At 54.3% G+C, this 26385-nt stretch overlaps 1 protein-coding gene across 4 annotated transcripts in view; it reads left to right on the top strand.

Moving 5' to 3' along the window:
• The window catches only part of DPP6 (dipeptidyl peptidase like 6), a 508565-nt gene that overhangs the window by 464255 nt on the left and 17925 nt on the right, over positions 1-26385 (top strand). For all 4 annotated transcript variants that reach the window (XM_045198757.3, XM_024564471.4, XM_045198758.3 and 1 more), the window contains exons 11-17: positions 4108-4231; positions 5233-5271; positions 10736-10843; positions 13032-13123; positions 13922-13969; positions 15516-15634; positions 24140-24187. In XM_045198757.3, coding sequence (XP_045054692.2) covers positions 4108-4231; positions 5233-5271; positions 10736-10843; positions 13032-13123; positions 13922-13969; positions 15516-15634; positions 24140-24187 — 578 coding nt within the window. The remainder of the gene's footprint in view (positions 1-4107; positions 4232-5232; positions 5272-10735; positions 10844-13031; positions 13124-13921; positions 13970-15515; positions 15635-24139; positions 24188-26385) is intronic.

Below are 26385 nucleotides of genomic sequence, written 5' to 3' on the forward strand. Positions count from 1 at the left end.
ATACAGGTGTATTCAGTGTGTGGAGGTGCGTTCTCTGTAGAAGCTGTTTCTGTTTGGTTTGGTGAGAGTTCCACTCAGATCTGAATCAGCATTGACAACTTTCGGGCAGCCCTTCCCTGACCTGCAGTGGGTGACCACTAGGGGGCACTCGCCTCTGTGACCAGTGTCTTCAGCTAAAGGGCAACAGTGTTAGTTCAAGATCAAACTTTTTATCTCCTCCTCCGTGATGCAGCCCACATACTCAGGTTGCCGCCTGGCTAATCAGATCTTACCGCCTTTGTGGATACTTATTTTATTGACTTATCAAATTAATTGGTGGATACTATTAATGAAGTGTCCTTTTGCTGACCTGCCTTCTGCTGTTTTCTTTGCTGTTAATGGTTCACTTCTTGAGGAGCTTGGAAAAATTACCTTGTTCTTATTAACTCAGTCTTGCCAGAAGCTCCCAGGGCAGCCACAACCAGGTGCACCCAGAGGGTGGACACCTGTCCCTGCGTCCCTCGTGCCAAGCCAGGGTCACTAAAATGTTTCTCCAGAATGCCACGCATTTTTTTGTTGTTGTTAATTTTCACTTACATTTACCTTTCTATTTCCTTTTTACCAAAGTACTGCATATTCATGCTTAAAGTAGAATCGTACAGAAGGGGTTATAGCGGAAAGAATATTCCCTTCCTCCCCCCTCAGCCATCCTAACCCCTGAGGGAGACGACCTTAACTCTCTTATACCGTTTCCCCTGATAGTAACATCATATCACTAAAAAAATGCTCATTTTACTGATTTCTACTCATTGACTTATTCATTTCTGTTGTCTTTTTTAAAATTCATTTCACAACGAGAGAGAGAGAGAAACATCAATTTGTTGTCCCACTCATTTATTCATTCACTGGTTGATTCTTGTATGTGCCCTGACTGGGGATCGAACCTGCAACCTTGGCGTATTGGGACGACGCTCTAACCAATTGACTTACCTGGCCTGGGCTGTTATTGTCCTTTTTTATGAAAGAGAAGAATTCAGCACACTTACCTCTACAGTCCTCTACCTTCTCCTTCTATGTGCATTTTATTTTCTCACTGGGTTGCCTTCATAAACTTAAACAATACTCCTACAAGTTCCCTTCGTGTTGCATTATGACAAAGAAAAACTGCTAACTCCCCAGTCTGTAAGAGGAAAATAATAGTCCTGCCTTTTCCTACAGGCCCTTCCCCGCCCCTGCCATTTAGAAACTTCTTTCTGTCTTTGGGTTTTATTTTATATCATTGAAATTGACAGCATTTGCATTCTTTCTTGTAACCATAATTAAATCTTACTTATCTGTAGGCTGATTCTAAAACATTAAAATTGATACATAGCATGGACTTTATTATAAGTCGTATCTTTCATGGTAGAGCTCAGTAGTACCCTGTGACTGTCTCTTTTCTGTTCGGCCTTACGTTTTTCCCAGAGTTTTAAGTTGCTTTTCTTTTTCACTTGGACTCTTGGGTTTCATCATGCTTTATCGGGTACTCTGTTGCAATGCCCTGTCCCCCAGACCGACCTCTCCAGGCACCTGCCACTGTTCTTCTCTAGTCTGGATGAGTCATTCATCATCACATTGGGCACGGATGCCATCCTGGGACATCCCTTCCTGCTCTCCATGTGGGAACCAGCAAATCATCTTCTTCCTTGACTTACACCCATTTTTGTCTGGGGCACATCCTCGAGGTGCTTTCCTAGGACAGGACTGGGAGAAGTAAACTTTCTGAATTCTTGAATATCTATTTAAAAAATGCCCTTTTCTCACATTTGTTGAAAATCTTAGCTGTGCACGGACTTGTCGTTTGAAAACCATGGTCTCTGCAGTTTGGGGTATAGTCCCACTGCTTCTGGACCTCAGCGTTGCTGGTGGCAGACCTGAGGTTGCTCCGATACCTGCTCTCCTGTGGACCACGTGCTTTCTTACTCCTGAAAGCTTTTTGGATGTGGGAGTAACTCGTCTAAATGTGTTCTCCTCTGTCATCTCTCTCATTCAGAGACTCCCCCATGGAATTCCTGTTCAGCCACAGTTCTCCGTCACAGGCCATATTATTGCACCTTGACCTCCAGTCCCCAACGTTCCCTCTGGGGTCCACCTCCGTGGGCATTTTGGATCGCCGACTTTTCCAACCAGCCTCAGCCCTTATAACTCTTCTCTCTGCTCCCTGTTTTCCAGAAAAGGAGCAAAATCTAGCCCCTTTCCTGTTGTCCTTATCAGTGTGAAAATAGACCTATTTTATTCCTTCATTCTCACAGCAGTTAGATTTCTAGAGAGAAGAGACATTTCTGACTTAGATTGGAAACCTCCCATTTGTCCTTAATGACCTTTGTTTCAAAAGTGAGCTCTGCCTCGTAGAAACGAGCAGTCGCCTGCCACCCCACTAACTCGCGAGCATTTTTGATCAGTTTGCCTTTGAGATTGTTTCTAGGAACGCATACTTGTTCTCTGTTTGCCCGTCTGCTTTTTAATAATTAAGCCGCATCCCCAGCAGCGCGGACTGTATCCATCTTCCTGTCCCCGCTGGTCTGGGACGGCACTATTATAAAATATTAAATTATTACAGAAGCTGTTCTGTTCCTACGTAAACCATTGTGATTTCGGGCTGTTCACCCACTTCAGGCCTACTGATTCTTATGTCAGTAAAAGCCTCGAGCCAAACTGTGGCCTTAGCGCCTTTTTGTTTAAATCCCTCTCCGTGGGGCCAGACTCTTTTAAAGACCATCTTGGCCACTACCGTTCATTTCTTCTTTTAGATGAACTTTAGAATTATTTCGTTAGCGGCTCTCTCTTAGAAAAGAAACTCCTTGTTGTTTTTCTCAGAAGTAAATTGTTTTCCTTAGCAAATCTTTAGTATTTATCACGTGTAAAGCCCTGTGTGCCTGGAACAAAGACACAGAAATGGATAATGCGGATACGGTTTCTGCCCCTTGAAGCTTCAATATCATCGATTCCGTTCTCGCAAACTGGTTATTACTTCGAGAACGTTACCCCATCGAGCTTCTTATTCTAGGAACGTGGTGTGTTTGTATTCCTTTTTTCTTAAGTGGTATCTTTCTCTTTCACCATTTGTGTTTCTGTTATGAATCTTCTTGGAAAAAGTTACTTAATGTTTCTGATTATATGAAATACTCACCCAATATCTCTTTTATTTGATATCATTTTTTTCACTTAATAGTGACTTTCAATATTTGCATTCAAACTTGTAATCAAATTGAGAGTAGCTTAGGACCAGAGAGGGAAGAGTTGGTTTTGGAGATGACCTTCACGCATGTTAAGCTTATGACTTGGTGCCTTTCGTGTGGAAATCTGTGCCTTCAGCATGCGGTGTATTCAAGAAGACACACTTTGAACAAGACGCTGCTCGTTAAAATCACACTGAAGTGTTAAATGCCATTCGACCTGTAATAGTGGAGAAGGTTGACGGCAGCCAAAATGCTGATCCTTCGTCAAAACTTATTGCTGGGTTGTTTTCCTTAGAACTCGAGGATTCTATCAGGACATATTTAGGCATCTCATTCATTTATGTGGAACCTGGACAATGCCCTTAATCTCCATGCCCCCTGTGGGCGTGTCTTCCTTTGTCCTTGGTGTCCCCTTCTCCTCTGCTACGCACCTTGGTTTCTCCATAAGAGGCCCCTACCTTCTCAGAGGTGACCCCTTGCCCTGGCTTCTGGGTGGGCTTCCCCAATGTCCCCCCGTTTCCCTGAATCCAATTTCCCTCATGTCCAATTGTAGCTTCCTTGTGGTCCTGTCCACCCTGTGTGAGTGGCCTTGTGTTTTCTGCCCCAGAGAGGACAGAGCCCAGGACTCTGTGATGTGTCCAGGTTTGGGTGGCAGCTGGCTGTGACCTCTAAGCTATCAAACCAGAGGACGCCCCGAGCCAGGGTCCAGTCCCCAGTCAGCTAGAGGCCAAAGACAGCCATGGAGAGCAGAGCCAAGCTCAGCATGGGCGGCACGGCCCCTTGGGAGCCTGTGCCCCCCCCAAGATGCACTCCAGCCGCAGCCCTAGTGTCCAGGGGGCTGGGGGGCGCCCGTCTCTGGGCTCTGCGGTCCCCACACAGCCGCTCACCCTGTACGTGTGTGCCTCCACAGGGAATACTACATCACCATGGTGAAGTGGGCCACCAGCACCAAGGTCGCCGTGAACTGGCTGAACCGCGCGCAGAACGTGTCCATCCTCACCCTCTGCGACGCCACCACGGGCGTCTGCACCAAGGTACATGGGGGTGGGGGGGTACTGGGCCCCTGCAAGCAGGCGGCTGAGCTATTGTACCTGACGGTCCAGGTGGCAGCCTGCGTGCAGGTCTGCGCTTTGCTGTCACCTGGTGGACGATTCAAGTACTGCTGTAAGCCCAGGGCTCGGCCCCTCAGTGCCTCCCAGCGGCGCACGCTCCCGTGTGACCCCAAATGTTCATTTCCCACCTGAAGAGAAAAAAAGGCTTGTTGTGGCTTGGGAACCCCGAAGCAGCTGCTGTCACTGCGGGGCCCAAGTGGGTCGCAGTCTGCAGTGTACCTGGTTTTGGCACATAATTTAGAGCACACCCGGGTTACTCCGGGGAGCTTGCTGCGGGGGCGGGGAAGGAAAGGTGGGCACATGACTGGGTAGCTGGAAAGTCCCCAAAACCTCTGGCCTGGGTCCCTGATGTCATACATCTCCCCAGGGGTGTCCTCACTGTGCTGAGCAGCTGTTTCTCAGGGTTTCGGGGTTCGTTTTGTTTGATCCTCTAGGATGCCTTATTCCACACAGTTTCACAAGATCTACTTTTTATATATATTTTAAATGGCTCTTAATGTTTGGTCTGCAAAACTCTGTTACTCAGACGTGAACTGGGAAGTCGACGGATGTCCACGTACGCACGCTAAGTCCCTAAAACAAAGTGGCGCCTGAGGCTTGCCTTTCAATGGGCCCATGCCTGCCCGGTCAGGGATGGCCCTCGGATGGTAAAAGCTCCCCATTTCCCGAAGGATTCCTACCTGCCATGGCTTGTCCTTGTCTCTGGGGAGAGTGACATTTTCCTTGCTTGGGGACACTTGGGCTTGGCGCGGAGCCACACTGGGACGAAGCAGAGAGCCGGGACCGCCTCCTCCTGAGTGGCCGCAGAGCTGTCTGTGCCAGCGCCGCTGCCGGGCAGGGGAGCAAACCGTTCCTGCGCAGTGGGTCCCAGGCACGCGGCTCGCCCAAAGCCCCTCCCCTCTAACGCTCTTATTCCATTGCAGAAACACGAGGACGAAAGTGAGGCCTGGCTGCACCGGCAGGTAACTACTCCACATGCGAGTCCCCACCCACTTCGCTGTACCAGCCCCCGGGGCACCTCATGGGGGCTTTGAGGGCATTTGCCGCAGAGAACAGTGTCTCACAGGGAATCCCACGGGGACCCCAAGGGGATGCACAGAGTGCGGGGCCCTGGTGAATGGGGCCACCCAGCCGCCGCCCTGCTCCCCTCGTGGCCCTCGGCGCTCCATGGTGATGGCTTGAAAATCCGAGCTCCTGACGGTTTTTAGTGCACGGTGCACGGTGGTTGGTGAGTGCTGAGGCCTCAGGGAGATGCGGCCCTTCTGGGGAGTTAGAAATGGCCTGTCGGTCAAAAGCGCCTTGGTATGACCTGCTACGGAAGAAGAAAATGAGAACGTGGGTAATATCTCTGTTTTCTCCGCGTGGTTTCGTGGGGGACTCGTGTGCGGTGGAGGCCGGACGTCAAACCCATTCCCAGCCCTAACTCAGCTAAGAGATGCCCACGAGGCCAGTTCTGGGAATCGGAGGTTAGAAGTCAGGGGGTCCTACAGTAACTCACTCCGTGGCCCCCCAAAAGATTAAACTTACACAAGAAATAAAACCCTAAACACTGGTACAGTCTTCCTCTTTTCTCTTTCCACACTGGCCACAGAAAGAACAGGTGCGGGAGTTTCGGAAGCTTACTTCCTTCTTATTCTGCTGAGTGGGAGGAAACCGCTTGAAAATTCTGTGGGGAAAACCACACCGGGTCTGAGACTCCAGACCCCGCGAGGAGGACACGGGTGTGCTTCTCGGTCGACAAGATGGGTCCCGTTTGTGGCAAGTGTGCAGGCGGGGCAGTGGGGCTGCTGGCGGGGCTCTGCAAGGACAATCTAGCGGTCCTGACTGGCGTGTGCTTCCTCTATCCGGCGGTTAGCGAGCCGTCCCAGCCTTCCAGCTCTCCTCTCGGGGGCGGTGGCCTCAGAAACGGACACTGTTACTTTCCAATGTATCCAGGTCTGCTTCCCACCCATCTTATCCAAAAAAGGAATGGCCAGTGGGGCTCTTTGTTTTCCTGTGTCCAAGTTTGAGGACAAGTCCAAGCTCAGGAAGAAGAATGAGCGAGCTCGGGAACCCTAAGATATTAGCAGGGGAGTTATGCCGGGAGGGGCCTGGACTTGGGCTGGGACGTCCCCGACAGCCACCTGGGCCAATGACATCTAAACAGACAGGTACAGCAATGTGACGGCGTTCCCCGCGCGTCAGACAGAACGCCAGAGAGAGGGAAGGAAAGGGCCAGAGACAGTCCTTTATCTATACAGGCTTCGTTGGACTGCGGTGGATGGGTCGGGCCAGGCACGTGCTGGACGTCATGGGTGTCAGAGATGAGGCGGCTGCTCCCACCGAGCGCATGTCTCAGCCGTGTGATGGTGAAGAACCTTCCACCAGAAGGCTGCTCCATGCCTTGCTCCTCTGCTGACGGACCTTCGGGTTGCTCCCACCTTCTCACCATGCCAACATTACGCCGAGCGAAAGCCGCCAGACGCAGAAGCCCGCCCCTGGGACGATCCCATTGACACGGGCAGAATACACACAGTTGCAGAAACAGAAGGCCGGGAAAGGCTTGCAACGGCTTAATGGAGAGAGGTTTCTACCTGGGGCTGTGGAAACACTTTGGAACCAGCTACAGATGGTGGTTTACAATGTTGTGGATGCACTACAATGCCACTGTTATTCAGATGTTTCATTTAGTGTCATGTGAATTTCACCTCAACTTTTTTTTTTCAATGAGCCAGCCAGAACCCTGGCCAGTGTGGCTCAGTGGGTTCAAGCGTTGTCCCGTGCACCGAAAGGTCGAGGGTTCGATCCCCAGTCAGGGCATGTGCAGGGAGCAACCAATCTATCTTTCTCTCTCAGCCTCTCTCCTTCTCTCTCTCTCTCTCTCAAATCAATAAAAACATATCATTGTGTGAAGATGTAAAAAATAAAATAAAATAAATGAACCAGCTACAGCCTCGGCTCTCAAGACGTCGCATCGTAGGGAGGAGAAAGGTGCACACACTTCTAAGTGCAGCAAATGGGAATCACCTTAACATAAGTTCCGGAAACCAGCGTCGAGGTGCTGGCGGGCGGGGACCAGGGAGAGCGGAGGGGGACCGAGCCCCTGATGGCGTGCGTGCCGGATTTGTGCCTGGCTAGGAGGAGGTGAGGGATGGACTTACCAAAGCACCGGGAAGTTTGTTTCTTGCTGGGAGGCCAGGTCAAAGGGTCCCAGCTTCCCTGTCGGCCAGCATCCCAGGGGGTCGTCACAGTTTGGGGCCCATGGAGCTGGCTCCATGCCCCTCGCTCACCCCTGCATCGGCTCTGCAGAGGGGCCACTGACACTCAGCCACCGCAGACTGTTCTGCGTCTATCTGCCTGTATTTCTCGCCCATGTGGGAACACCCGCCAAGCCCCCTGTAGGCAGCCCAGGTGTTATTTGAGAGCTGGACCTTTCCATGCAAAAGCAAGCCAGCCCTTAAAAAGAAGCAGGGACTCGAATTCTTACACTTGTAAAATGTAAACGTTAAAGCCTGTACGAGGCAAACAGCACCCATTTGTGAACAGCTGTGGAAAGCCAAGCAGTGCCGTCTCAAGGATAAGATGGAAAGTCCTCCGAAGGAGCCCTTTCCTCCAAGCAGGGTGGTGCTTTCGCGGCATCTCCACGGTCCAGGGGGAAATCCAGTTTCCACAATTTCTCATGACATTCCTTTCAAAGACATTTTTCATAAGTGAATCCACAGGTGCCATTTTTCAAAATTAATCTGTAGCTTCCCACGTCCTTCAAGACAACAGGAGGTCTAGAAGGTGAATTAGGAACTGATTTGTGGCTGGACCTGCCATCTGCTGCCAGTAGGGCTGCTGACCACCAGCCATCACAAAGGCGTCCCAGATGTTCAGCCCCACTGGCCCAGGCACAGTGCCATTTGGAGAGAAGCCTGGAGTCTGGGACATGGTACCAATGTCCTGGAGACCCAGTCTGCTCAGATCAACTGTCAGCTGTTTACTCATTGCCAGGGCAACAGGGTGAGTGGGAGCATTCCTGGCCATCCATTGAAACTTCCATCTCCTCCATTTTCCTCCGATCTCTGTCCAGAGGCAGTGGGACCCCCAAAGAGATTCCCAAGGGCCAACAAGAGGAGGCAAAGGTGAATGTGCATCCTATGGTGGAGACCTGACACGTGCCCTCTCCTCGGAGAGTATTCCAGAGAGAGAGGCCGTCCCCCCACCCGACACCCCCCCCATCACCACAGCCTGTGACCTTCAGAGTGGGTCCTGGTGCAGATTCACCATCACCCTGCACCAGGCCATCTCCCTTCCGCTGGAGAGTCAGACCTCTTGGTCAGTTTCTGACCCTCTTTCTCTAACTGGGATTTCGGTTTTGTGAGTGCAAAATTGGGCCAAGACGAACGTGCCCGAACCATGGAGAGACATGGCAGGAAGTCCACCAATTGCTCAGGAAGCATCTCACCGAGAAAAGGAAGTAGCTCTGCACCGATCTGCCGTGAACGGATGGTGGGAGACCAGGCATCACACGCGATCAACGCCCTGTGACCCAGAGAGGCGAGAAACGCTTCCCCCCAAATCCACAAGAGTCGGGACCCGAGTTAACATCCAGGTTTCCGCCCCGGCCGGGTGGCTCAGTGAATTGGAGCATTGCCCCTGCACATTGAAAGGTTGCAGGTTCGAGCCGCGGTCTGGGAGCCTGTGAGAGGCAACCAATTGATGTTTCTCTGTCATATCAATGTATTTTTTCTCTCTCCTTTCCTGTCTCTCTAAAAGGCAATGAAGAGCCCTGGCTGGTGTGGCTCAGTGGATTGAGTGCCAGTCTGCACACCAAAGGGTCTGTTGGTTCAATTCCCAGTCAGGGCACACGCCTGGGTTGTAGGCCAGGTCCCCAGGACGGGGTGCTCCAAAGGCAACCACACATTGATGTTTCTCTCCCTCTCTCCCTCCCTTCCCCTCTCTAAAAATAAATAAATAAATCTTTTTCTTAAAAAAAGCAATGAAGAAATGTCTTCAGGTAAGGAGAAAACAATACCCAGGTCTCCTAGCCACTGCACTTTCTCACTAAAATCCATTTACTGCCCAAGAGCCTGAGTCTCAGGGAAGCTCCCAGGCTGGCCTTTCTCCCGCCCACTACGGAACATTCCAGGGATTAGTGTGAAGATGGCGCTCCCATGACCCACGCCTTCTCAGTCTGGCCAGAAACACAACGCTTCTGGCCAGAATTAATTCTTTCTTCCATTAATCCAGAGTTGTTTCTCTCTGCCAAAAGTGCCAACCCTTCCCGCAGAAAGCCGCGGCACCGTGGGGGCATCCGCCCTGCGTTCGGCCAATAGGAGCACAGGGAAGAAAGCCAATTCCCTGCCGTTTTCTCATTTCCTCTGCTTGGAAATGCCGTGCTTCCCACTCTAAATGGGGAAATAAATATTTGCAGATTAAAGCTTTCATTTCATTGCAAATGTTCCCGGAGATTAAATGCCATTTTAACCACGTTAGTTTATTTCTCTGGGCACGTCATATTTGCATGTGTTCCTCCGCGGCGGGGGGGACGAGGCCCGCATGCCAGCTGGGGCCCACTTCCCGTCCCGCACCCGACCCCACGTGAGCGTGGCTCCTTGAATCAGAAAGTGTGTGCCGCAGCCGGCGAATTGCTGTTCGTGGTGGAAACTCTCAGGCTGGAGCGTGGAGAAGCTGAGATGACGCTACACCAGAACCTCTTTGTGCCCCTGCAAGATGACAGCCGCCCACAGGGGGACCCAGATTTGGGGGTGCCCGGCAGAAACAGTGGACACTGGCTGTGAATCCAGCCTGGGATTCCCTCCCTCAGGGAAATTGGGGGTGTTCCGTTTTGTTCTCATCAACTTTCCTCCTGTTGGAAGCTGGGGGTGATGGTTTCCTCCGCCCACTGTCCTAGAGAGGATACATTGTACCTTACAATGTACACGGTGTGCCCTTAGAGTGGATACAGTGTATCCTTGTTTGCTGTTCCTTGCTCTCCTCTCCTGGGTGGGATAAACAACAACAACAAAGACAGCAAGGAGAGGATAAAATTTATTTTCAGGTGGTATCAGGTTTGGTGGTGTTCAGAATTCTGTTCTTTGTGATGGATCATTAATGCCTCTGGGGGGATTCTGCAAAACGCCCTGGCTTCAACAGGCCCCGGTGCAAGGGGGACGCACTGCCCCTGGGGGGCTGCCTGAGCACCGGGCTCTCTGGGGTAACACCCAGGTCCGCTCTGTAGTGGCACCTCATGTATCCCCTGTAAATTCTTCATTGTTCCCCTTGCCTTATAAAACCGAAGGCTGGACTCTCAGTTCCATGGAGGAAAGGCCCCCACGACAGCCTGGCCGTTTCAGCTGCCCCTCATTAGAAAATGCCCCTCCAGATGCATCCGTCCTCGTTCAGCCCCTTGAAAGCAAACGAAGCCTTTGCCCCGTCTCACCAGCTTGCTGTCACCCGCAGAATGAAGAGCCGGTGTTCTCCAGGGACGGGCGCAAGTTCTTCTTTGTGAGAGCGATCCCGCAGGGCGGACAGGGCAAGTTCCATCACATCACCGTGTCGTCCTCCCAGGTGGGTGCCCGAGTGCCCGAACCCAGCATGCCGTGCAGGGTCGGTGCCCGCCTCCGGAGGCTGACTGCCCAGAGTGCGCCTGTCCCCTTCTGAGTCCCCAAGGCGAATCCCAGGCACTGAGACTGGAAGGGTCAGGACGGTCGCTGGTTCAAGCGAGAGGTTCCAATGGGGTGGTGGGTCACGCTGTGCCTTTCTGTTGTCACCAAAATGCAAGCGATGCTTCAGACGGTATCCAAGGGGACTCTGCTGTCCATTGGGCGTGAGCCCGAGGACATGTGTCCACTACTTGTTTTGACAGTCCTGCCCCTGTCAGCCTGTCCTCTCCACCTGTGGGGTGTCCCCTACACTCTGTCCTGGAGGCCGGGGACCCCATGGTCCAGCGTCACAAGGAACCCCACCTCACGTTCAGCCAAACACAGGTATTGCCTGTCACGCTGCTGCTGGTGGCCGTCACCGCCCTGAATCCGGGGTCTTGTTCAGAGAAGGGCCACATGTGTCCCAGCTGAATGTGCGTGGACAGCCTAGGACAACCTGGGGACTGGGTCCCCTGCAGAGAGGGCATCCGGGAGCCCGCCCATCTCCTCAAGGGTGCTCCCTGGAGCTGAACATTCAGGGACCCAGTCCTCGGGAAAAGGGTGGGTGGCACTTTCAGGAACCCCATCCTTGGTGTGTTTCCTGTTTGTGAAAGAGTCTAAGTTATCGGGGACTGGGGCAGGTGAGTAAAACTCGATTTAAAATAAGGTTATCAGAGCCCTGGCCGGGTGGCTCAGTTGGTTGGAGCATTTCATCCCATGCACCAAAAAGGTTGTGGGTTCGACTCCAGTTGGGGCATGAACCTACGTAGGCTGTGAGTTTGATCCTTGGTTGGGGTGTGTGCGGGGGGCAGCCAATCGATGTCTCTCTCTCTCTCTCTCTCTCAAATCCATAAACACACTCAGGTGAATATTTTTTAAATAAATAATGTTATCAGAAATAATCTGTAGGTAGGTAGAAGGCTCATGTTTATGATATGGCCGAAAAGGCAGTGTCGGAGCTAAATTCCAAGCGTGTCCCCATAAGAACAGTGTGCACGGAACAGAAGGGGCCGGCTGTGACTCTGTGGCAGGGGACAGTTTTCTCAAAATCTGAGTGAGGGTCAGGTGTCTCCGTGTCCAACCAACTTAATCACGTGTCCCACATGGTCGGCGGCCTGACCAATGTCCATCTGGTTATAACTGGGGCTTCGCTCTAAAGCCCTGACTCCGTGCTTTCCCAGTGCGGGTTACTTTCGTCAAGATTCAAACATGTTTCGAGGTTTCCACTCAGCCGCAGATTCGGGGTTTATCCACGTGGCCAGCACATGCCAGGGACCCTTTGAAACATCCCAGCAGGAAGTGGGCCCACCGCCTGCCACGGGGAGCTCCTCACACCCCCAGCTTTTCCCACACCCGCCTGCTCCCACGGCTCTCCCTTGGCCCACATCCTCCCGTTCTGTGGTCCCCATGCCGTGTGCCTTGGACACTGCCCTGACTTCATTGCCACCTGATCGGCCCTGCTCCCAGGCACCGGCCTTGTGGAGCTGCCGGCCCGTGGCTGGCACCCGGGCTCCTGCACGCCCGCCTGGGACCACACGGGCCTGCGGACACAGTCACATCTCTGTCCCATAAGGGCTGTTGTTGTCATCGCTTTGCTCTGGGAGACTAAGGGTGTGTGCGGACGTAGCGCTCAGGAAGCCGTCTCAGACCAGCCTCGTCCATGGTGGTGGAGGAGTGTCTCCTTCCTCCCTCCCCTCCCCTACTTCTCTCCTTTTTCCTTCCTTCCCTCCATCTGTCTTTCCTTCCTGCCTTCCCTGTCTCCTCACCCTATCTCACCCACCTGCCCTTAGCCCTCCCCACCCCCCTCCCCCACAGTGCTGACTTCTAACTGCATTATCAAATCTTAAGGAAACAGTGTCCACAGCCCGTGAAGCCGTGCTTCTCCTCCTGAGAGGCACGTGTCTTGGTGGAAGCCATGGGAGGGCAGCACTAGCTGATAAGCATGAGACGTGGACCTCGCAGACCTTTGGGGCAGCGGGAGCCAAGGGCCGGGTGGTCAGCCGCCCCGAGGAGAGACCGAGCGGCTGTGGCAAGCAGCACCCCCACCCCCGGCACCTAGGGGCTCCGGGACATGGGTCCCACGCTCCGCCCCTCACGCGGCCTGTCTGTTCCAGCCCAACAGCAGCAACGACAACATTCAGTCCATCACGTCCGGGGACTGGGACGTGACCAAGATCCTGTCCTACGACGAGAAGCGGAACAAGATGTGAGTGCGGCCGGATGGCCTCCTGCGGCTGTCGCACACTCGCCGCCTCTCAGATAAGCTCTGGTCACTGGGCACAGAACAGGGTCCTGTCTGTCCTGCTTAGCCGCCCCAAGGTCCTAGTCCCCCCATGGACACAGGTGTAGACCCCCTCCCCTGGACAGCCCATTCTGGGGGCAGGCAGGCGCCAGTGCAGGGAGCCGGAGCCACATCCTGGTGGCCCTCGAGCCTTGGGAGCCTGCGCCCCACCAAGTGCTTTCCGAGCAGCCTCACCCCACCCGACGACGTTCGGCGAGGCGGGCCTCTTGCCCTCCCCACTTCTAAACTAAACAGGCCCAGACGAAAAGAAGTGATTTCCCCCAGGTGTTCGGGCTGTAGCAGGTGCAGCTGGGGTCCATCTCGGCCGATGCTGGTCCAGGCCCATGTGGTCTTCATCTGTCCTGATGAGGGCCCAGGCCCTGGCTCTCCCCACTGGGGCTCTAAAGGGGAAACCAGTCGATGGGAGTTACTCAGCCAGGGCTTCTGTCCAGGGTCCTTCCCCTCCAGAAGGCTAACATCCTGTTGAGAGATTCCCGCACCCGAACCCCGGGGCGCACAACTGCCACTGTCTGCACCCCTACAACCAAGCCTGAGGGCAGGTGCGGGGACACGGGGCCCGCAGAGGCTCAGCCCTGCCTGAGGTGTAACTGGGCCCGAGCGGGGGCACAGAACGGGGCTCCTGAGAAGCATGTGTGAGTGGTCTGGGCTGGGAGCCCCACATCTGCCCCGGGCCCGCTAACTCCTGCACACCTGCCCCCGCAGCTACTTCCTCAGCACAGAGGACCTGCCCCGGAGACGGCACCTCTACAGGTAAGGGGACCCGGTCCACCACCGTGAACGGCAGCTCCTGCCTCAGTGGGCATCCAGCAGGGCACTCTCCCAGCCTCACATCCCAGAGTGAGGGGGTGGGGCCAACCAAGAAAGTTCCCCCGATGAGCAGCTGCGGGGTTCGGGGAAAAAATAACGAAAAGTGCTCGGGCCCCCCAGTTTGAAGCTTCATTCGTATTTCTCCTTTTGGCAAATTGAGTTTTCCCCTGCTAATTCCTTTCTCCTGGAGGAATTCTAGCGGTCTTTCCTTTTTACTGTTAGTCAAATACGGACATGGGAGGAATGCTCTCCCCCAGGTGTTCTGGAGGGGCAGCCTGGTCTGGGGGCAGGAGGCCAGCTCTGCTGTCCCTGCGTCACGACTGGCTTGCCCTGTGACACTTGGTGGAGTCCTATAATGTAAAGAAGGCGGCAGAGGGGGCGGAGGGAGAGGGCTGAGGTTTTCCCAGGGCCTGGCCCTCTCCCGCACAAATCCTCTCGGCCACCTGGTCGTCATTCTGACTAAAGTGTCTGGCTCTGAAGTGAGATGCGCAGAGGTGGGAATGGGTGCTCGGTGACCTCCCGGGACTTCCCAGGCCTGCAGGTGGCAGCGGGTCACCGTCAGCACACACCTCAGCCACTCAGAAAGACATTGTTCTGCAGAGATCTAAGGGCTGGAAGAGGGTGGCTCCTAGCCTGGCCGAGCCGAGGCCTGGTGTCCCCTCTCCCAGGTGGCGACTATGCCCCCTACCATCCTCTGAGCCAGCATGGGGGGAAACTGGCAGACCCAAGGGGTCACAGCCTTGCCCCCACAGCAGACTGTCCATCCGGCGTGTGTGCCAGATAACTCAGAGTGGTCCGCCAACATGCTTGTCAATGGCGATCCCCACGGACCACCAGCTGTCCCTCTGACCGACACCCTTAGGAAGGTGTCCTCTGTCCCTGAAGCAGCTTCGCCCTCATTTACAGGTTTCCAGCTGGAACCTCACAGAGCGCGCAGACAGGAGCCTCTTCCAGGTGTACTGCAGGCCCCCTGGGCCGCTCTTATGTCCAGAGACACACGTTCAGCCTTTGAGCTGTGAAATCACTGGACACAGTGGTCACGCGGGTCCCGATGTTCGGGGTCCACTGAGTGGGGAGCGAGGCCCCGTGCCACTGGCCTTGGAAACAGCCAGCACTCAGCTCGGCAGGGTTTCTGGACTTCCTGCCTGTCACCTGCCAGGCCCTGGGAGGGACTCACAGATCTGGGACATGTGTCCTCAAAAGCCAGTCACATGCTTGGAGAGATAGTTGTGGATACAAAGTGCTAGAGATTGACACCAAGCACTACTGCCCCCACATCAGGGACGTGCTCGGGTGCATAACAGCGTAGGGACCGTGCGGAGGCCCCCTGCAGGAAGGGGAGGCGGTGGCACCCCAGCAGGGAGGCGGCATGAGAAGCCCCCCCGACTGTGGGGAGGGCAGGGGCCCCGGGCCACCTGGGTGGGGATTTGCGTGTTGCCTCTGCCGGGTCCTCCCTCTGGGACTCACGCCGCCTCCTCTGCCCCCGCAGCGCCAACACGGTGGGCTCCTTCAACAGGCAGTGCCTGTCCTGTGACCTGGTGGGCAACTGCACCTACTTCAGCGCCTCCTTCAGCCACAGCGCCGACTTCTTCCTGCTCAAGTGCGAAGGTGGGTCCCTGCCGCGGCCGGGGGGGTGTGGCAGGGTGTGTGATAGTGCTGCAAGGGTCACAGATGGTCCTGCCTGTGCTGTGTCCATTAACCCCAAATCTGCCTCCATTTTCCATTAAAAAATGCCCTGTGAGTGAGGTGGGATAAGTGCCTCACACACCAATGGACCTGCACCATCGACAAAGGTAGCAAAACGATTTCAGGGATCAATTTCTGAAGCACGGTTGGAGAATGAGGTTATGGGAAAGAAGTGCCAGCCCTGGCCGGTGTGCCTCAGCGGGTGGGAGCGTCGTCGTCCGGCACACCAGAAGGTCGCGGGTTCGTCCCCATTTGGGATGCGTGTAGGAAGCACCACTCCCTCTCTCCCTCTGTCCCTCTCTCCCTCTCCCCGCCCTACTTTCCTCTCTCTCTCTCTCAAACCAGGGAACATACATTCAGGTGAGGATTTTTTTAAAAATCAGACACAGTTCCTGCCTTCAGGGACCCCTGTTGGGGGCATGGGGAGGACACTTCACAGAAACGTCACTTCATGGGGTCAGAGCCCTTAGGAAGATGTGGGGGTGGCTGGGAGAACCAGGAGCTGTGCGGGTCCCTGGGCAGTGTGGGGACCGTTCCCTCGAGGTGGGGGCGGCGGGAGGTGCGTGAGCAGGCTCCGTGGACAGGAACTCCTGCGGTGCGGGAGGCTGAGAGAGCGGGGCTGGAACTACTGTCCTTCGGACGATGTGGTCTGCTTGTTCTATGTCCTGAGTCCCAAAGAAAACCGGGGGACTCTGTGTCTTACTAGTGCCCGCCTCGTGTCAGAGGCTTCAGCGTCAGCGGCCAGTCCCCGCCCCCATCGCCCAGCGGGCAGGCGGCGCCCTCTCCACCTCACGGGAGCTGAGAATGAGCTCTCCGCAATCCGTGTGGCCGAGGCAGGACCTGCTTTCATCCAGGGTGGACTGGCCACGCGGGCGGAGGAGGGTTGTCCAGACCTCACCAAGTCGGAACGCAAAGCAGACCTAACACGTGGTCACTGTGACAATTTCTTCACACACCTTAACTTGTGCATCCAAGTAAGTATTCTTCCCAGGAGGTGGGGCGCTTGCTCCATTGGGTAGAAGTTGCTCAAAGACGAGGACCCCCTTACAACATGGTTGTTACACGGCAGACGCCTGCGGAGCCTTTCCTGCTCAGGAGGCGGGGTCAAGGCCGTCAGCAAAGGTGCAACACCTTCGTCACGACACCTAGCTCTGTGGGACCTTCCGCACTTTTCGAAAGCCAGAGCTCACCCGAGAGCAGGAATTGGTGGCTTTCGGATCATTCAAGTGGACGTACCTCAGCCGCTGAACTGACCACCAAGTTCACAGCTTCCCGAGGCATGCACCCCGTCCATGAATTCTTCGTCACTCATTGAATCAGCTAGTTGTGTCAGGTAGCCATCCACTGCGAGCCAGGCTAGACCTCTAAAAACGTCACCCAGGTGGTGGCCTCCGGGGCCTAAAATGCGATGGCTTCAATGCAGACAGTTCCTAAAGCCCCAAGCTTTTGTAAATCAACTGCCCAGAGATATCGGTCACATCCCAAAGGCTCTTCCTTCTTATGGTTGAAAAAGCTTTTCTTCTTCAAAGTGCCTGCCGTGTGCCCTAACTCTCTGTTGTAATTTCTAGAGCAAGAAGTTACACACGACTGTAAAAAGTTGACACTGTTCCCCATCCTCTGTGGGCGTGTGAGACCACCCACCAACTTCTATGAACCCACCTACATGTCTGTCCTAGACATGCAGCCCCTTCTGAGTCCCCGGGACACAGCACTGGACTAAAGCAAAACCCAGCGCCGTGCGGTGGAGGGTGTGGTGGGGGGAACAGTCACAAGGTTTCGAAATCCAACAGCCACAAAATGCATCTGCAGCGTTGAGTCCGAGAGCCCTGTTCTAACGCTGTGCACTAGTTTCAGCACCTCGGCCAGCTCCCCGTTCACAAGCAGACCGTCACCCTCATCCATTCCCCGTGTAGGAGAGCGGGGCGCTTCCAGTGCAGAGATCTGGAATCCCGGCGCTGCGGAGGCGGAGGGCCCTGCCCGAGTCCCCGGAGGGAGTAACCTGTCACATACACCCCCTTGGAGGGTCCAGATGCGAGGAGCGAGGACAGGCACTGTCTCTCTGATTTTCTTTTTTAATTTATTCTGCTGACCCTTTGTCCAGATTTGTGTCCTTTTTAATTACTCCTTGTCCTCTGGAGCTGCCTGGTCGCTCCATCCAGAGAAGCAGACGCAGGTGGAAGTTAATGGTCTGGGATGAAAGAGACAGAACCCAGGTGCAGAAGTGGACATCCGCTGTCTGCAAGTCTGTGCCGTCACCGCGGCCTTTTATTTTTCTCCAGCTTGATGTTTTCCCCTCTGGCTGCAGGGTCCTTACGGATGAAAACTCCCTTCCTGTTGGTTATGAAGTCACTCATGTCAATTCACTTATTTCCGCCTCAGGGACAGTGTACATTTGGAAGTCAGACACGCAACTGGCGCCAGAATTGTCTCTGTGACTAGCCAAAGTTCAAAATATCACAAAGAGCAACTGTCTTACAAGGGGAGACCCCCCAAAAGCCCGGAATTTATTTATTAAAAATCGTGTATTTATTGACAAATTTAAACTTCAGTCACCTTCAAAGTCCTCTCCATGTGATGAAATACACCTAGCAAGACTTTTTCTCCACGGCGCAAAACTGTTTTTGAACTCATCGCTTTGGATGCCTTTTGGTGCTTCTGCTATATTTTGTTTCACCTCTTCCACATCCGCGAAGTGTTTGCCTTTGAGGACTTTTTTCATCTGGGGAAACATACAGAAGTCACTCGGGGTGAGATGGGGTGAACAGGGAGGGTGGGGCATGGGGGTCCCCCCGTCTTTGGTCATAAACTGCTAAACACTCAGCAATGTGGTCAGGTGCACTTGTCAATCACCCATCATGCAATGGGCAAATGCGTTGAAAGATCCCTCACTATAGCTGAATGCAGCCTCTCACAACACCTACTGGTGCACTGATCCAGATGGGTTCCTGGAACACTCACCCAGCGGGGGGAGCCTGTCCTACAAGATGCCTGCCCTCCAGAAGATAATTCCGGGGTTTTGGGGTCCCCCTTTTATTCTACATTGGGAATGTCCTGCTTTTTCTTTATTTCTTATTTAAAATTTCATTAGGATTTAGCTGTCTTCCTAAATTATCTGCCAATGTTCTGGGAGCCTACTTCATAGAAATCTTGAAACCAGCATGTAACCTTAACATTCACTAGGAGCGGTGGGTCTGGACCACCAGGGCCAGAGGAGTGGGAGGTGCCAGTCCTCAGAGGGGAACCTGATCCTGGACCACGGGGGCCATGGAGCCAGGGCGCCCATCTCCCGGGGGAGGCCCTGACCCACAGACGGGCAGGGATTAGCATAGAATCCATAGACTTAAGTCACAGTCCGGCCTGGTTCTTAGCATGATCTGTGTTCTCCTTGTTCAGTGTATCTTTATCCGCATAGTTTACGCGTGGCTCCGAAGGACATTCTGTATTAGAACAGCAGTGACAAAGCATGGCCATGACGTGGCTCCAGAAGCTGGAGCACCATTCAGACCCGGGCAGTGGGGACACTCACCTGGTCACTCAGAGAAAAGTGGGGGCGGGCAGGTAACAGCCTGTGGAGGAACCCTAAAACACGGCTGCGGTCCACAGAGACCCCTCCTCAGCTGAGGTTAGCCAGGCTGCCCTGACAGGCCGCGGCCAAGAGCACACACAGGAGTCTCTGCTCACTGACCGGCAACCCACTCAGCAAACCTCGTGTGCACACTGCCCCCCAGATCCTGAGTGGGCACCGGGGAACCCCTGATTCTGGCCCAGGGATTCCAGTGTTGTCTGTCTGTCTGTCTGTCTGTCTTCTGTGTCTGGGGAGCAGGGAAGCCCAGCAAAAGTACCTATGTTAAAGTTTCAATTGAACGTGACAGAGGTACCAGTGGCACTTAGAGTCCCTGTTTCAGGGACAGGTGAGGACAGGACACAGTCTCAGCAGCGTGGTGAAGAGCTAAATTCCTGAATCGAGTCAGGACGGGCTGCCGTGCAGCCAAAGGGGACAGGGGCTGCCAGGGGGCCGTTTGCTCTCCCTCCCTCTCTCTCTCTCTCTCTCTCTCTCTCTCTCTCTCTCTCACACACACACACCACACACACACACACACTCAGGAAATGCAAATGTCACATCAGCGTGAAAAGAGGTTCTGCTTCACTGAGATCTGAAAAATGTAAATTCAAGCAATACCAAGATACAAGCCATGACACTGGTAAAGAATAAAAATCAAGCATTTGGGGGGTTATAACAGAGCTCCGTATGCTATTGAAGGGTGATGAGATAGCACTTCGTGGGGTTCCCATGTCTCTCCCCTGTGAGGGGACCGTGAGCGTCCTCGGTGTCCCGCCCCCCCCGAGGCTCGCCCATCACTGTGGGAACCATGGCAAGGCCGAGGCGTTCCAGGAGCCACGTGTGTGCCCGCGCGCCCCTTGCTCAGTCCCTGTGGCCGTGAACGCTGCACGTTCAGGTGCGGGCACCCGGGGGAAGCCGCCGTGCAGGGGAGCGCCCAGCAGGGCCACCACTGACCACTCACCATGAGGTAACTTTAGCACAAAATAGATCTTCCCATCTCTCAGAGCACTGAGATGTGAGGGTTTTATGCTTGAAACCACAAGTTTATTTAGTGAAAATGGATACAAAACTTTTCTAACAAAACAGTCGCATCTCCAGTAACCAGGTGAACTGACAGATGTGGTCTTACCTGTGTGCAAAGGTGTGTTTATGGTAACAAAAAAAAAAAAAAGGAAATAGCCTAAAGGTTTCCTAAATGGACGGAATAGCTATGATACGTTCCCATAATGGATTACTGTACACCTGGTGAAAATGGTGATGTACCACTTTTTTTTTAAGATTTTATTTATTTAATTTTAGACAGAGAAGAAGGGAGGGAGAAAGAGAGGGAGAGAAACATCAGTGTGTGGTTGCCTCTCACACGTCCCCAACTAGGGACCTGGCCCACAACCCAGGCATGTGCCCTGACTGGGAATTGAACCAGCGACACTTGGCTCGCAGGCCAGCACTCAATCCACTGAGCTACACCAGCCAGGGCAGATATTGAGCCACTTTTTCAAATCACATCTGTATATTACAGCACTCACCATTCCGCAACAAGTGTTCATGCAACGTTACAACGTTCCTGTTTCCCCTGTCGGGAGGTATGTAGCTTCATTCCCCATGTTCAGTTCCTCCTCCCCTCTCTTGCCGGTGGCTAGCTGGGCACCTGGCCCCTCAGACACTGTTCCCATTAAGGACACTGTGCCTCCTTGTCTGCGTGAGCAGCAGTGTCTCTGACATGTCACCCAGGCCCAGAACTGTCCCGCTGTTGTGAATCAGTTCTCCAAAGTGGCTCTGCTCTCCCACACTCCTGCCCCATGGGACCAGAGACTGGGATACAAAGTGTGCCGCATTGGGATACATTGGAGGCACGGGCACAAGCCTGCAGGAGCCAAGCAGGGCTGTGGAGGACAGGACATGCAGACGTCACGCATTTGTGGGGTGGCCGGGAGTCGGGGCTGACCTAACAGTGCATCGCACACACATGGTACAGTATGGGTGGCATATAAATTGTTAGGAATACATCCCATGTGGCAAAACTATCTTCAATGTGCAGGGGTCCTGGCTGGGTGGCTCAGCCGGGTGGAGCGTCATTGCATGCACCAGAAAGGTGTGGGTTCAATCCCCAGTCGGGGCACATGCCTGGGTTGCAGAATCAGTCCCCAGTCAGGGTGCATACAGGAGGCAACCAGTCAGTGTTTCTCTCTGTCTCTCTCTGTCTCTCTCTGTCTCTCTCTGTCTTTCTCTCTCTCTCTCTCTTCCCCTCCTCTCTCCTCCCTCCCCCTCCCTTCCTCTCTCTGTAAAATCAATAAAAACATATCCTCGGGTGAGGATTAGAAAAACTTTAAATATGCAGGGAAGTGATAAATATTGTACTAACTTCAAGATAACAGTTGCCTCTGGGAAGGGTGCCGGCTGAGAACCGGGGAGGGTAACAGGGCTCTTCAAATCTGTGTCTGAATATTTAAGCGAACTCAGGCATCGCGGCGTAGCATTAAGGTTTGATAAAGCTGCCGGTGTCCATGCAAGTGTTTTTCTGTTGTTATCTGTATGTTTCCAACACCGGCTTCCCTGTGAGCACGAGCGCGTAGATGCAGAGGGCCGTTTCAGGACGTCTGGGGGACACTCAGTCAGGTTGCTTCTGGGAGGTGGAGGTAAAGCATCTCCTACTGACACTGTTCCTTTCTTCAGTGTTTGACTTTTCTAGAAACCTGGGTCAAGTTCATGAATTTAAAAGTGAGGAGGGACGAATGCAGGCACCCCACTTTCTTACGGTGCGGACAAGACAAACGTCTGAAAATGCTCCCCTCTGTAATACGGGGTGAGGGGCACCCCCTCCGCAGGGCTACTGTGCACGCTGGAAACCGTTCATTCGGACCAGCCAGCAGGCGCCTTTCCCTAGCAGGCGCCACCCAAACCATCTCTGTTTACGTTATTATTCTGAACAAAGGAGGTGCTCTGTCTGCGAGTTCACCCACCCCGATGTGAGCCGAGAAAGTACGCAGCGGCTCTTGCTTTCTCCACAGCTTATCTGTTCTTTCACTTGAGCCCCCTATGTGGGAAAGGGGGGTGTTGAGCCAGGAAATGTAGTTGGATTCAATAATTTGCCCCCACAGCCGGCATCTAAATCTGTCGTGGTGAATGTTGTCTGTTTGGGTTCGAATCCGCAGACCCTCAGACCCCTGCCCCCGCCCCTCCCACGGTGGACGCTCAGGTGAGCAATCAACCCTCAGGACGCCAGGTTCCATTTGATTCCGGAGAAACGACAAATAACCTTTTTGGTAGTAAGTCCCAGGTACTGCGTGGGACATAGTTATGCTAAAAAAAAATATGTTGTTTAACTGAAATTCAAGTGTAGCTGGTGTCCTGTAGCCCTACCCACCGGTGGATAGGGAGGGGCGCGTGATGGGGGAGGAGTTCAGGGACCTCAGACGCCGACTGTGCCTGGATGGCATCTGGGTCCAGCCCCTGGGCTGCGGGACTATGAGGTCTGTCTCCCAGCTCAGCCAGGGCCTGAGGGAGTCGTGGGGAGGCTCTGGCTGAACCGGCCCGTCCTGCCTCCTGCTGAGGCTGCGGACCCCTGTGCTTTTTGGCTCATCCTCTTCGGGCCCAGGGCTGGGGTGTCAGTCTGTAGCCTCTGCACAGGGGTCTGGAAGCCCTCGCTGGGGTGGGGCCTGCAGCAGGGACCCTGGCCCCTGACTCAGTCCCTTATTATACGGCACCCTGGAGGGGAGTGAGAAGTTCTGATGATGGTCTCAGGAAGCTGAGCTCCAGCCGTCCCTCCACCCAAACTGTATGCACCCTGCAGCTTAGATGCAGCCACCCTGTGCACATTCAGAGCTTCCCAGAATCCCCAACCCGAAGCAGAGGACAAGCAGCATGCCTGACTGGTGTCCCCAACAGCGCCTGCGGGGCGCTCTTCTAGGTGGGTGTCTGGGCGAGGCGTGTGAGCAGAGACCTCACCGAAGAGAAAGACAAGCCCCGCCTTTGTCTGGCGACAGAGGTTTCGGGTGGAGAGAAGAGGCCAGGGGAATAAGCTGAGTGTCCTTCCAGACGTTCAGAAAGGCCAGCTCGCTGGGACAGAGTGGGAGCAGGAGAGGGCAGGGGTGAGGTGGTCCCAGCCTGCCCCTTCCCGTGCTTTCAAAGTGATACGGAAATGATACGGACGCCCTTTTCCTTTCTGGGACCCCCTTGGGCCGAAGTGACAAAAGAAGTGACGCTGCGCTACAGTGAGGAGGCCCCTTCTTCCTGTGTGGCCCCTTCCCTCGCACTCCCCGGGGCTCTCACCTCAGGGGCAGCTGAAGTGCCTGGAGGGAGAGCCGGGGCACAGCTCAGCATTTGCGAAGTCATCTTGTCACAATTCATCCGTTCTCACCAAGTGTCACAAGGGGCCAGTGGAGGGAGTGACTCCTTCTGGAACAGCCGACCGGAGTCGTGTGGAAGGGGTGACGCAGGTGGCACAGGGCTGGGGTCCGGGCAGCAGAAATGAAGTTATCGGGACGTAAGCAGAGGATGCTTTGTACAGGGACATTGTGTGGCACTTCAGTAATCTAAGGCATGCACACCGCCCTGGCCGGAGCTCGGTGGGTCGGAGGGTCGACCCGCAAACCAGAAGGTTTTGGGTTTGATTCCCAGTCAGGGCACAGGCCTGGGTTGCAGGTTTGGTCCCCAGTGGGGGTGCAAACAAGCGGCAACTGATTGATGTTTCTCTCTCTCTCTCTCAAATCAATAAGCATGTTCAGTGAGGATTCAAAATAAATAACCACCCCCCCACGGCCCAAGTTCACAGACTTGGAACCAAGGCTGGGGTTCGCCCTTTGTTCTCAGATCCACTAACAGCCCCTTCTCGTTTCTTTCCCGGTTTCTCCTCTCGGCCGACGCAGGTCCTGGTGTCCCCATGGTGACCGTACACAACACCACAGACCAGAAAAGTAAGTGTTTTTGGTGTTTCTTCATCTCCCTGTGACTTGGGGGAAGGGAGCAGAGTGGGGGCTATGAGAGCCCTGCCGCGGTTTCCACTTGGGGACAGGGACGGGCGGTCCTTGGAGTTCAGAGCACCCTGTCACCAGTATGGCTTAAATGTGATGGAAGGAAAAGCCCGAGTCCCCAGCCGGAGGTCCCACCCCCCACCCGGCTGAGGCACCTTGCAGGCAATACTCTGAACCCCAGCCCCGCTCAGCCTGTCCCCTTCTTACAGCCTGCCATGGAGACACAGGGCCCAGCAGCACCTCAAGGCTCACCTGTGGGTCCAGGTGGGTCCAGGGCACCTTCACAGTGGGAGAGGCTCTACGTCCACACTGCTGCAGGGGCACACTTTCCGGGGACCCCCGAGGAAACTATAACTCTTTTTTTTTTTTTATTGAAGGGACCCCATACAGGTTGACATGGGACATCTTTTTATTTTCTTAAGAAAATATACTTCTTCTATTTTGAGTTTTTGTTAAAACTTAGAGGTACATAGCTCATTTCCTGACAAAGTGTGTCCCTTCTGAAAACTCTGTGGTCTCAGGAAAGCTGAGCAGGAGGTGGGGCCCGGTCAGCCCCTGGTCTAGGTGTTACACCCGTGCCACCAGAAGTCACAGTCGAGGGATGCGGAGGGGGCCGGGGGCGCGGAACTCGATGCGCCCTTTCTGGAAATTACTGCAAACAGCCGGGGGGTGCAGCTAACCTACCGAAGGCCCCCGAGCAAGTGCAGTGGGATTCTCCTGGGAAACCGAACCTCCGTTTCTTCGCCCCCGTTGGGCTGGTTAGCGGCAGTAACCCCTCAACCCAGCTGTGCTGACGGACCAGAACGTGCGGGAGCTCCTCCGTCCGAATGCCGCGGGGGGCTCCCTAAGTGAAGGGGCGCTTTTAAGAAGCATTCTTCTATTTGCATTCGAACTGTCCCTCTCGGGACCGATTCCCAAAGGCAGAGAGAGGGCCCCATGGAATAAGAAGTGAGAAGCTCTGAGAGCAGGCATTTCGTGGCCCCGTTCCCTTCCTCTCTGCGTGAGATTTAACAGCGAAAAAGGCGTCACCATTGCACTAGGCGACCTTTGTGTCCTCTGTGTGTGTTGCTGTCTTTGAGCCCCGGGTTCCATGCCTGGTTCAAACTCTGGGGCTCTTTCCTTCTGGCCTTGCCTGCCTCTGCATCTGTTGCTCTCAGTAGGGTCCCAGATGTCTCAGAATGTTGACGGAAGCCACCAAATAAAGTCCGGAAAGGAATGATTAACGTGCCGCCCACCACGCAAAGGAGAATAGGGCTGTTTTCTTTGTGCAGGGTCTGACTCAGGCCCAGACACGGAGGTTCGAGGGTGCCGGGAAGGCCTCCCGGGTGGGTGCCCACGTCCCCCTGCCTCGCACAGTGCCCGAAGTGCCACCTCGTGTCCTCATTCTCATGGGTCAGGACAAAGGCTTCTCTTAAGATGTAAAAAGCTGTCGCCCTGGCTGGGTTACTAAGTGGGTTGTAGCGTCATCCCAGACACCAAAATTTGTGGGTTCAACTCCTGGTCAGGGCACATGCCGGGGTTGCATGTTTGATCCCTGGTCAGGGTGCACTGGGAGATGGCCAGTCAATGCCTCCTTCTCTCTCTCTCTCTCTCATCAATAAGCATGTCCTTGAGTGAGGATTTTAAAAAATTTATCGTTAATATAAAGAGCTGCTGTATCCGTTCAGGTTTTATTTGGCTGCGTATAGCAGAAAGTTCAAAATAGCCGCCACTGGAAGCAGGTAGGAGACATTTTTCACTTCCCGGTCACCCCTTCCTCTCACCTCTGGTGCATGGCATCCAGGAGGAAGTGGCCGTCATTCTGCGTTTGAGCAGGAAGATGGGAGAAAGGCGGAGCCCACAGGGCATCCCAGTGACTGGAACGAAAGACGCGGGAAGCTTTGGTGGGATTTCCGTGTTGAGACTGAGAAGTGGCCGATATCGTTCCCATGGGCAGGAGACCTCCCTGAGGGAGACGTCGTGTGGGACTGGCAGGGGCGGGAGGAGGGACGGTTGACCAGGGCCACAGTCCCTCTCCCAATCAGGAACAAGGGGGATGAGGCTCGGATGGCCTGTGGACACGTCCCCAGCCGTGGTCTGTGGAGGCCAATTCCAGAAGGAGCAGGGGACGGATGGGTGTGCTCCATGTGGACAGGTCCAAG

Source organism: Desmodus rotundus, chromosome 6 (genome assembly GCF_022682495.2).
Source record: "Desmodus rotundus isolate HL8 chromosome 6, HLdesRot8A.1, whole genome shotgun sequence".
In the NCBI taxonomy this organism is placed as follows: Eukaryota; Metazoa; Chordata; class Mammalia; order Chiroptera; family Phyllostomidae; genus Desmodus; species Desmodus rotundus.